Source organism: Myxocyprinus asiaticus, chromosome 25 (genome assembly GCF_019703515.2).
Source record: "Myxocyprinus asiaticus isolate MX2 ecotype Aquarium Trade chromosome 25, UBuf_Myxa_2, whole genome shotgun sequence".
In the NCBI taxonomy this organism is placed as follows: domain Eukaryota; kingdom Metazoa; phylum Chordata; class Actinopteri; order Cypriniformes; family Catostomidae; genus Myxocyprinus; species Myxocyprinus asiaticus.
The window spans coordinates 21231476-21244051 of NC_059368.1; the positions used below are offsets into that span (position 1 = coordinate 21231476).

Below are 12576 nucleotides of genomic sequence, written 5' to 3' on the forward strand. Positions count from 1 at the left end.
CAGTCTGAAATCGCTCCTTATTCTGTAGCATTCACTAAAGAGAATGAATTAATATTAAGTGTTTTCCTTCAAAGTCAATGTCTGCCCACCTGTCACATTTACATTATTTAAACCAAGTTCTATTTGTGGTTAAACTGTTTTATGGAGAAATTACACATTTTATGGAGATACAAAAGCAATATTAACATAATATATACTGTAATCAGGGAAGAAGGAAACAACAATGAACTTATGTTGGTCGAATGGATGCAAACAGTTTTGAATGACACAAAGCCGAACAAGGCAGTATCCATCCATCCACCCACCCATCCATCCATCTATCTACAGTGCTATGAAAAAATGTCCCCTTCCTGATTTCTATGTATTTTTCATACTAAATTGTTTAAAAAATTCAAACAAAATCTAACATAAAACAATGGCAATCTGAGTAAACACAAAATAAAGTTTTTAAATGATATATTATTTACTGAAGCAAAAAAGTTTTCCAATACCAACTGGGCCTGTGTGAAAAAGTATTTGCCCTTAGTTACTAAATACCCAAATCTATGAAGCTGCATTCATAATGAGGTTCAGCTGGACTAGACACACCGAGGCCTGATTACCGCCAGCCCTGTTCAGTCAAATCAACACCTAAATAGAACTTTTTCAGCAGCATGAAGTTGGCTAAAAGCTCTCACTCAGTAGCACACTATGCAAAGGTCGAAAGAAATTCCAGAAATTATGAGGCAAAAGGTGATTGAAATAAATCAGTCTGGGAAGGGTAACAAAGCTATTTCAAAGGCTCTGGGACATCAAAGAACCACAGTGAGGGCCATTATCTCCAAATGGAGAACCCTTGGCACAGTAGTGAACCTTCCCAGAAGTGGCCGACCTTCCAAAACTCATCCAAGAGCACAGCGACGACTCATTCAGGAAGTCACAAAAAAGCCAAGGACAACATCCAAGGAACTGCAGGCCTCTCTCGCATTACTAAAGGTCACTGTTCATGACTCCACTATCAGAAAGTCACTGGCATAAAATGCCATCCATGGAAGATTTGCGAGGTGAAAACCACTGCTAACCCAGAAGAACATTAAGCCTTGTCTGAATTTAGCCAAAACACACCTTGACAATCCTCAAACTTTTAAGGAGAATGTTTTGTGGACTGATGAGTCGAAAGTGGAACTGTTTGGAAGACAGGGTTCCCGTTACATCTGGCATAAATCAAACACAGAATTCCACAAAAAGCACATCATACCTACGGTCAAGCAAGGTGGTAGTGTGATGGTGTGGGTATGCTTTGCTGCTTCAGGGCCAGGGCGACTTGCAATAATTGAGAAAAACATGAATTCTGCTCTCTACCAGAAAATCCTACAGGAGAATGTCCGGTCATCAGTCTGTGAGTTGAATCTCAAGCGCAACTGGATTATGCAGCAAGACAATGATTCAAAGCATATGAGTAAGTCCACCTCTGGATGGTTCAAGAAGCAAAATTAAAGTTTTGGAGTGGCCTAGTCAAAGTCCTGACTTGAACCCGATTGAGATGCTGTGGCAGGACCTTAAATGGGCAGTTCATGCTCGAAAACCCTCCAATGTGGTTGAGCTAAAGCAGTTATGCAAAGAATAGTGGGCCAAAATTCCACCACAGCGTTGTGAAAGACTGATCTCCAGTTATTGGAAGCGTTTGGTTACAGTTATTGCTGCTAAAGGTGGCACAACCAGCTATTAAGTTTAAGGGGCAGATCGTTTTTCACATGGGTGATATGGGTGTTGGATAACTTTTTTGTTTCAATAAAAAAATATATATATTTGGACTTTTGTCTTTTGTGTTTACTCAGGATGCCATTGTTAGATAGATAGATAGATAGATAGATAGATAGGCTGAACTCGGCTGCATAAACTTTGAATACTACTCGTGTGCATTCTTTCCTTTAATCTCGGGTACTCTGCTCCGTGTCTGTTGCAAGAAGGTTCATGTAATATGAGACGGACACATTAGGCATTAATATATAATGATAATCGATTCTTACATTTCATAATCAATGCATCGAAATGTCTTTGATAGATCGATGCACCACGATACATCATTGCATTTTCCCACCCCTAAATACAATGCAATAGTACACATTTTGTCAAACTGAGTTATGACCAAAATCAGAACTCTTAGACTATTAGCTATCCTTATAACAGATGGGTTTGTCTCAACTATGCTCAGATTCGGAGAAAAGTGAGTGTCAAAATCGCAGTAACTACAAAATCAAGTAATGTGTTATTTGAAAAACCTTTATTTTGGCACATGCACGGTGTTTTCTCTTTTCCTCGTCAGTACTGTCAATGGTTTGAGAGGTTTGACTTCCTCCATAGCGCTTTAAACTAGAAAATTCTCACAAGAATTCCAATGGCTCGCATCAGTGTTCAGGGTTCCCACTCTTTTCAAGGCACAATTTTCCAGGACAATTCCAGAACATTTTATGCGGCCAACAATTTAAGCAACAACCACGTCAATTAAAAAAAAACATTTTATGCGCCCAACAATTTAAGCAACAACAACGTCCATTAAAATTTAGCTTTTATTTTGCATTTCTTTGTGCTTTTGACTAGTATCTCATCTTCAGATTAAAAGCTGTAAAGGTGTGATTTAATTTAATAAATACACAGCTTTAATTTTCATCCAAATATGTCATATTCCATGACATTCTACATTTTATAGCTAATGGCAGTTTTACGACTAAATGCCGTGATTCCGCCCGTGTTTTCCACATACTACATGTGTAATTGCAGTATAAGCAGACTCCAGTTGTTGAATTATTAAAAAATTTGTTCACATCCTGAGGTGTAAAGGCCAAATCACCATGTTAACAACTCAGGGTATGAATTTGTGCCTTTAAGCAGCTTGGAAAATTCCAGAAAATGATGTCAAGCCTTTAGGCCTACCTTCAAACTCAGTGCCTGTTTGCTTGACATCATGGGAAAATCAAAAGAAATCAGCCAAGACCTCAGAAAAAAAAATTGTGGAACACCACAAAGCTGGTTTATCCTTGGGAGCAATTTCCAAATGCCTGAAGGTACCACGTTCATCTGTACAAACAACAGAACGCAAGTATAAACACCATGGGACCACGCAGCCGTCATACCGCTCAGGAAGGAGACGCATTCTGTCTCCTAGAGATGAATATAGTTTGGAGCGAAAAGTGCAAATCAATCCCAGAACAACAGCAAAGGACCTTGTGAAGATGCTGGAGGAAACAGGTAGACAAGTATCTATATCTACAGTAAAACGAGTCCTATATCGACATAACCTGAAAGGCTGATCATCAAGGAAGAAGCCAATGCTCCAAAACCGCCATAAAAAAGCCAGGCTACAGTTTGCAAGTTCATATGGGGACAAAGATCTTACTTTTTGGAGAAATGTCCTCTGGTCTGATGAAACAAAAATTTAACTGTTTGGCCATAATGACCATCGTTATGTTTGGAGGAAAAAGTGTTAGGCTTGCAAGCCGAACATCATCCCAACCGTGAAGCATGGGGTGGCAGAATCATGTTGTGGGGGTGCTTTGCTGCAGGAGGGACTGGTGCACATCACAAAATAGATGGCATCATGAGGAAGGAAAGTTAGGTGGATATATTGAAGCAACATCTCAAGATACCAGCAAGGAAGTTAAAACTTGGTTGCAAATGGGTCTTCCAAATGGACAATGACCCCAAGTACACCTCCAAAGTTGTGGCAAAATGGCTTAAGGACAACAAAGTCAAGGTACTGGAGTGGCCATCACAAAGCCCTGACCTCAATCTGATAGAAAATTTGTGGGAAGAACTTAAAAATCATGTGCGAGCAAGAAGCCTACAAACCTGACTCAGTTACACCAGTTCTGTCTGGAGGAATGGGCCAAAATTTCAGCAACTTATTGTGAGAAGCTTGTGGAAGGCTACCCAAAATATTTGACCCAAGCTAAACAAATTAAAGGCAATGCTGTCAAATACTAACAAATTGTATGTAAACGTCTGACCCACTGGGAATGTGATGAAAGAAATAAAAGCTGAAATGAATCATTCTCTCTACTATTATTCTGACATTTCACATTCTTAAAATAGTGATCCTAAATGACCTAAGACAGGCAATGTTTTCTAGGATTAAATGTCAGGAATTGTGAAATCGGAATTTAAATGTATTTGGCTATGGTGTATAGAAACTTCTGACTTCAACTGTACTTAAATATTTTCCAGGACAAATAATTATTTTCCAGGACATTTTTCTATTTTTTAAATTTTCCATGATTTTCCATGACTTGAAAACTGCTTTGCAAAATTCCAGGTTTTCCAGGACGCATGGAAACCCTGGTGTTGTGGTCGGCGACACGATATGGAGGCGAGCCCAGTTGACACGCAAATGCTCCAGAGATACAGTGTCAGAGCAGATCATTGGAAGAACAGGCTTCAATAGCATCACATTTTCAGATGAGAAGCATATTTCTCTCTTGGAAAAAAGTTTTTAATCTCAAAGAATTAACCTGGTAAAATAAAGGTTATAATAATAATAATATTTAGTACATATTAAGTGCATATAAAGCACTGAAAGCGAGATGAATTAATTGAATGTCATAACATTTTCCTCTGTTGCCCGAAATATCGCAAAGAACTCTGCCATTATTCTTTCACTGCTAAACAGACCTGCGAGACATTTTTAAGCTGCTACCCACCAGTTGAGAAACATAAGTTAACAATACTTAACAGCATTGATGTTATCCTGGTTAATGTTACAGTCTACATATACTAATGGATAAGTACGCTTTAAAAATATTGTTCATTTTTAGTTCATGATTCCTAATGCATTAACTAATGTTAATGTACAGAACCTTATTGTAAAGTGTCACCTTTATTTCTATTGAAGTGTAAATATGAGAGTGTCCAAGTTTTGCTTCATTAGGCCTTTATTTGTTTGTTTTTGTTGTTAAACTGCCTTGAAGGCCAGGTTCCATTTTCAGCCTTTGGACTATATTAATGTGAGTGAGAGTAAAAACAACTGGTGATATCAGATGTTCCAAGAGCTGACCTAGCAGTGCATGTGGGTCAGCAGGATGCTGTGGGTTTCATCAGGTTTATTTCTGTTATACTGACATCCTGCCTGATATAAACTCTCAGTGTGGGTGTATATGTGTGTGCACAATTTTTTTTTAAATACCGTAGACATGTGAGCACCCTGCTCATGGAGGTAGCAGTGCCAAATGTAATGTATGCCTTTACAGCTAAGGGTTAGTTAACTACAATATTTACAGTAATACTGTATTACATGCAAAAGCACACAAACATATCCATATGTACAAATAGGTGATTGTAAACCATTGGGCAACACAAACCTTCAGTTTTCTGATCTTCTGCTCAATAGTGTGTATATCTGTACTGAGATCTCTCCCCCTCAGTTCTGCTAACTCTGCCTCAGCCTGGCTGAGCCACACCTCCATGGCGTCCAGGTCAGACGTCAGCTGTTGCCACAGCACCAGGTCTTCTCTCTGTCTATGATGTACATCAGCAGACTGGGCCTGAATCAGCTCCCAGCGCTCAATCACACCTGAAAGTAACAATGTATTGCACAATATTATAATTAATTTGGAAAAAAATAATTCAGAAATAATAATCAACTTCACAAACAATTAGACCAAATAGAACAATTCTTTCGGACATGCTGGGCTAGAATACTATAATATTTTGTAAAGGTTACTGGGTAATTCTCACAAAAACTGTCAAAAAAGTACAGATTTTGTGAGAATTGAACTGTCCTAAAATAAAATAAAAAGATAAATAGTTATTTTACATAAAGAAAACTGACAATGGGATTCACATTCTAGACAGCATGGAGTAGGCAGAAATAAAAATGCAATTTTTTTCCACTACAAGGAAGTAATCTGTGAGAATTAGGCAACATTGTTGGCTACTGCCCACATTTGTGATTAACATTTTATTGATTCATCTATTAAAAAGGAACAGCAAAACATATATATATACACAGAATCAATATTTTACCCTAACTACCCCCCCCAATCCCTCACCTGACCCCCATGGTCACATAATTACAGACACACAACAAACAAATAAAATAAATAATAAACTAATCACACATATCCCCTACACCTCTCTCCACTGTCCCTCCCCGAGAGCCCTCCAAAAAAGACAGATATTTGCCCCATTTCTCCCCAAACATGTCAAGACTCCCCAGTCTTCTGGATATCCCCTCCTCAAGAGCTGCCACTCTGGCCACCTCTGAACACCACTCCTGAAATTGGGGAGCTCCAGCCGACTTCCAACTCCTTAGAATAATCTGTCTGGCAATCATAATACTAGTTAGGACCCAGTTTTTCACGTGTTTATTCTCCAAATTAATGACTGCCCCATCTCCTAAGATACAGAGTCTGGGGCAGAATAAAATCTGAGAGGCCAAAACCTCGCACATAAATCTCTGAATCCTCAACCAGAATTCTTGAATCTTAACACATCCCCAAAAGACATGGGTTGTGTCTCCATCTTCTGATTGACATCGCCAGCAGGTGGGTGTGTCTTTAAGACCAAGCCTATGCAATCTAGAGGGGGTCCAATAGACTATGTAAAATCTTGAATTGCATAAGGCAAACCCTTGCATCTCTAGATGTAGATTTGACGTTTTTTAGAATCCTAGCCCACACTCCCTCCTTCAATACCAAATTTAGATCTTTCTCCCATAATCTCTTAAGAGAAGCTGAAGTTCCAGCCCCCCAGACTCTCAATTAACAGGGAGTAATACACCGATGCCTCATGACCTTTCCCGAAAGCAGTAATCACCACTCTCAGAGTATCTGCCGCTTTAGGGGGGTGTAAACCACTCCCAAAAACAGTACAAAGCAGGTGGCGCAACTGTAAATACTTATAGAACTGAGATCTGGGAATCCCAAAAAGTTTAACCAAATTTTGAAAGGATCTTAGCACTCCACTCTCATATAGGTCACTGAATGTAGTAACCCCCCTCCCAATCCATTCTGACCAACAAAAAGGGGACTTGTTGATGCATAATTTGGGGTTCAGCCATATGCTCGAGGCAACATTTAAAAAGTGTCCGAATTAAACATTCTGGACACTATTGTCCATACCGAGTTCAAATGCGAGATAACGGGGTGTAACTTAACTTCTCCGAATAATTTGATAGAAAGGCTCTGCAATGGTGAAATAGGGGCAAGAACTTCCTGTTCTATACAGAACCAGGGAGGGGCTCTCTCAGGTGGAAGCAACCGATGAGCCAAATGTCTGAGACCAAATGCATAATAAAATAAAATCTTAGGTAGGCCTAGCCCACCTTTGTCAATCGGCCTATGTAACTTACTGAAATGTAATCTGGGACGTTTACCATTCCAAATGAAGGACTTCACTATGCTATCAAATTGCTTGAAATAAGAGAGGGGGACATCTATAGGGAGAGACTGCAGCAAGTAATTGAATTTTGGAATACAATTCATTTTAATAACATTAACTTTCCCGATCATAGATAAATGCAATGAAGCCCACCTGCCCACATCGCTAGAAAACCGTTTTATTAAGGGGTCAACATTAACTCCAACTAAATCACACAATTTTGCTGCAAATAAAATGCCCAAATACTTAATGCCCTGTTTGGGCCACTGGAAAGTGCCCGGCTAGAAAGCCGTCGCTGGGCAGTACGCTGTCAAAGCCAAAGCTTAGGATTTAGACCAATTGACTTTGTATCCTGAAAAATTAGAAAAAGGAATTAATAATTCTGTGGAGGCAAGGCATAAATCTAGTAGGGTCAGAGACGAATAATAAAATATCATCTGCGTAAAGCAAAAGCTTATGCGCCACACCTCCCACCACCACCCCTCCTCCTTTCTTTTCGCAGCTGCTAATGGTTCCAGGGTAAGACAGAACAAAAATGGGGAACTTTACCAAAATTTTTGACAATATTTCTACATTTAGCTGGATCAGGGAAATTGGACGGTAACTCTTACAGTTGCTTAGATCTTTGTCCTTTTTAAGAACCAGACTGATCTGGGCTTGTGTCATGGTTGGCGGAAGCTTTCCAATCTCTAACGATTCCGTATAAACTTCTAACAAAAGCGGAGCCAGGTCTACAGAATAAGATCTAAAAAAATTCAGCGGCAAAACCATCTGGCCCCGGAGCTTTGCCTGAAGGCAAGGCCTTAATTACCTCGTCAAGCTCCTCCAAGGTTATCTCAGATTCAAGATAAAAAAAAATTCTCAGTCGTCAATTTAGGGAGTTCTAATGGTTCCACAAATTTTCTATATTCATCAGAAGATGAAGATGTGGAACGATAGAGATCAAGATAGAACTCTTTAAAAGCATTATTAATATCAATGGCTGAGGTAATAATTTCACCACCAGCAGATTTCACTGAGGGAATGGTAGAAAAAGACTCTCTCTGTTTTATATATCAAAGCTTCCCTACTTTGTCCCCCTACTTAATGTATGACTGTCTTGCCCTGAACAACCAAAACTCCACTTTCTGTGACAAAATAGTATTATATCTATATTTCAGTCTGGTCAATTCTCTGAGGCCATCAGACGACATTCGGCGCTTCAGCTCTGCCTCAGCACTTTTAATATTCTCTTCCAACTCTACGAGTTCTCGTGCTTTGGATTTTTTGATGAATGAGGCATACTGTATGATCCGACCCCTAAGAACTGCCTTAAGTACCTCCCAAGCCACGCCCACAGAGGATACTGAGGATCAGCTGGTCTCCATATAAACACTGATTTCAGTCTTTAACATTGGTTGGAAATCAGGATTTTGCAAAAGGGATACATTAAAGCGCCAACTATATGATTTCTTTTTCTCTGTATGTGGCAACATCTCTAAACTCACCAGGGCGTGATCTGAGACCAAGATATTTCCAATTGAGCAGTCAACAACAGATGGAATGAGGGATTTAGATATATAAAAAAATATATATTCTAGAATAAATCTTATGAACTGATGAAAAAAAATGTATAATCCCTACCAGATGGGTTCAAAAGTCGCCAGATATCTGCAAGACCAAGATTTTTACACATCCTGTGAAGTATCACTGTTGCTCTAGGGGGCTTACACACTTTTGCTTCACTATGATCAAGGACTGAGTCCAGAAGATTAAAATCTCCTCCTAATATTATATCATGAGGGGTGCCAGCGGTTTGCAACATCCCTTCAAGATCTATAAAAAGCCTTGATCATCAGCGTTAGGTGCGTAAATATTAGCCAAAATCAACCTTTGCCCCTGAATGTCTGCTAAAACAATAAGACTCTTCCTATTTTATCTTTAATCTGTTTGAGAAATTTGAATTGTAGATGCTTACTTATCAGTGCAATGACTCCCGTGCTCTTACATGAGCCAGCACTAAAGAAAACATGTCCAACCCATATCTTCCCAAATTTTTCAGCTTCCTGCGGGGAAAGATGCGTTTCTTGAAGAAACACTATATCACATTTCTTACGCTTAAGAAAAGAAATAACCTTCCTTCTTTTTATGGGGTGCCCCAACCCATTAACATTCCATGTGGAGAGAGATAACCCATTCACATTAACATCTGACATATTGATATAATAAAATAAATAAATTGTGTGTCAAAAGCAAGATTATACAGACCACATTTCCCATTAATACAACAATCAAACCCCAAACTTCCCCCCGAACAAAACAAACAGAAAAAAGAAAAATGTGCGCATTAACCCCGCGCACGACAGCGCCAACTGGCGTCAATTCCTCTAAACTCAAAAGGTCCATGTACGCATGCGAGAACCCCCACGACAACTTTGCCGTCGGATTACTCAAGTCCGGTGCTTCTGCACAGGTTTTGTGAGGCAAAATTACATAACTGAAAATACTTTGTAAAACAGACCCCAGCCAACAGGCAGAATAAACACAAAGAACGTAGATTCATTCAGTCTTGAAGGTGTGTTCCTCCACAAAACAAACTCCAGCTGATATAAAGCCGTTCAGTTTCCTCGGACAGACAGACAATTTTTCAGTGAGCCGCATGTTATAAGTGCAGCAGATGACGTAATCATTCCAATGTCCCTTAAAAATACTCCACAAAACAAACTCCAGCCAACAGGAGGCGTAAGCACAAGGAACGATCAGATTCATCCACAGCTGACCAGAAGGAGTATTATTCAACAAAACAAACTCCAGCCGCTAGACGGAGCCAGCACATAAAGAAACAAAACAGGCATCCCGGTTCCTCAGATGAATACTCAGTGTATTGAGTGAGTCAAATTCACTTGGAGGCCGCATAAAAAAAATACATCATGACTTAGTCCGACAACTTTATAAAAGACGTCCTTTATGTGAGCATGTAGATATTTTGCGGTCATCCATAGTTTCCATTCTCAATCTGGCCGGGAACTTCAGTGTAAAAGCGATCTTCCATCAATGCAAAAGTTTCTTGGAGTGTCATGCCACAAAACAAACTCTAGCCGCTAGGTGTAGCCAATGCAGAAAGAAACAAAATATGGCGCCCAGCTTCCCCAGACAGCCGAGACACTGAACAGCGAGTTAGTCCATTCCCATAAGAAACACCCATTAGTTTACTCACCCATAGTTTGTATGAAGGCCAGTGGCTTTTTGGGGCATAAAAATACTTTGCTGCCGTCCTTGGTGTCTATTCTCAGTTTGGCCGGAATCATCAGTGCAAAAGCGATCTTCAGTTGATGTAAGAGTTTCTTACATTCTTTGAACCAATCGCGTTTCTCTCTTGTCGAATTCGCAAAGTCCGGGAGTAAGAAAATATTGTGATTCTTCCAAGAAAGCTTTCCTTTGCTCCTCGCCTGGCGCAACACGAGATCTTTATCGGATGATCTCAGAAATTTGGCTAGAATTGATCGGGGCCTGTCTCTCTCAGCAGATCTGCGAGCTGGGTCTCTGTGAGCTTGCTCGATTTCCAGTTTATGGCCTGTTATGTCGAGCAGACTCGGGAAGAGCTCGTCTAGGAATTTCACCATATCTCTGCCCTCTTCATGCTCAGGAATTCCAACAGTTCGTATGTTATTCCTTCAGCTCATATTTTCAAAATATTCAAGTTTTTCCAAAATGTGTTCCAAGTCTGTTTTGGACGCGGGTGGATTAGCGGATAATTCCCTTTCCGAAGATTCCAGATAATCGATTGGTTTTTCAACTTCTGTCACTCTTGTGACCAACTCAGAGAATTTTATTTCCATCGCCGTAATCGATCGACGTATTACAGCGAGATCCTCCAAGTCAGCAACAACCTTCGTCAGCATCACCGAGATGTTGGACAGTTGATGCTGGATTTCATCTCCCGACGTGCCGTCCAAATCGAGTCCCCGGCTCGCAGTCCCGTCAGAGGCCTCAGCTTGAAAATGTAAGTGTCTTTTAATGTCTCCAGATTCTGAGGATTTTGACTTCTTTGCCATGTTTACCTCAAAGAATAAATATGTAACTGGGTGTATCGAATCTCACCGGTTATAACATGAAAATAATAATAAAAAAAAAAAAACCAGCAAAGTGTGCAGAGCTAGCCGCTCACACGTCTGCTCCTCGCATGGCGTCACGTGACCTCCTACTGCCCACATTTGATCTAATATATTTGTGATATAATTTACATTATTTATAGATTGTAAAAGTCACTGGAAACCTCTCATGGGCATCTATAAAATTTCTAACGGATCGGATTAGGCCTGTGGGCCATCAGTTGAATAGGCCTGACCTATGCTCTACGTCCTGTGTGTCTTTGTGTCTAACCTGTGCTCTGTGTCTCCGTGTTGTCAGGGTTGCTGAGTCCTGACAGGTTATCCTCCTCTTCCTCCAGCTCTACCTCAGCCCTCTTCACTGCATTCAGGCTGCCACGACAGTCGTCCATTAATCGCATCTGTGCAGAGCAAACAAACACATAAAAATCCACTAGTAAATCAAATGTCCATCAACTTCTCATTCCATGGCTACATTCTACCAATACAGACTAAATGGGTCCTTGAGTGCAATATCAAATCTGTACTTACATAGCCCATGTAAGAGGTATCATGACCACCCACTGCACCATCTGTTTGTTGTAGACTGTAACGGCCAGTGTCCAGCATATTATCTAATAACCGAACTGCTTCACCTGTGGGAAATGATGCATTGATTAAAGTGGGGTGTCAAAGGATCACCTTCAAAGTTAGTGTGCTAAGGATCATTCTGAAATGAAGTTAATAATATGCTCACATTGTGAGCATATTTTAAGTTTTAATAAGATGTTTTATTCATGTTATTCGCTGAATATGGAACATGAATTTTATAAACAGAACCTAACTACCAGTCAAAAATTTAGAAACACATAGGGCTACTCATTCTTTATTAAAACGTTCAACATTTAGAATGAGAAATTAAAGTTCGGAATTTATGTAGTGGCCAAAAATATTTTAGCTTCTTCAAAGCAGCTACCATTGCCTTGATTCAAATCCAGAGATCTATTTTTATTTATTTTTTCAAACTTTTGACTGGTAGTGTATCTTCAGTTACAACAAATTGCAAAATGAAAGAAAACATCAAAATGTTTGTGAATAATGGAAGATGGTGTTGACTGTTACATGCTGGATTGATTGTGTGAATGTAAAACTGTTC

At 39.8% G+C, this 12576-nt stretch overlaps 1 protein-coding gene across 1 annotated transcript in view; it reads right to left on the minus strand.

Annotated features, from left to right (window-relative positions):
* The window catches only part of syne1a (spectrin repeat containing, nuclear envelope 1a), a 193871-nt gene that overhangs the window by 4416 nt on the left and 176879 nt on the right, over nt 1-12576 (minus strand). The window contains exons 138-140 of the mRNA XM_051654915.1: nt 11973-12076; nt 11716-11842; nt 5334-5545 (exon numbers count right to left, since the gene is read on the minus strand). Of these exons, the coding sequence (XP_051510875.1) occupies nt 5334-5545; nt 11716-11842; nt 11973-12076 (443 nt within the window). The remainder of the gene's footprint in view (nt 1-5333; nt 5546-11715; nt 11843-11972; nt 12077-12576) is intronic.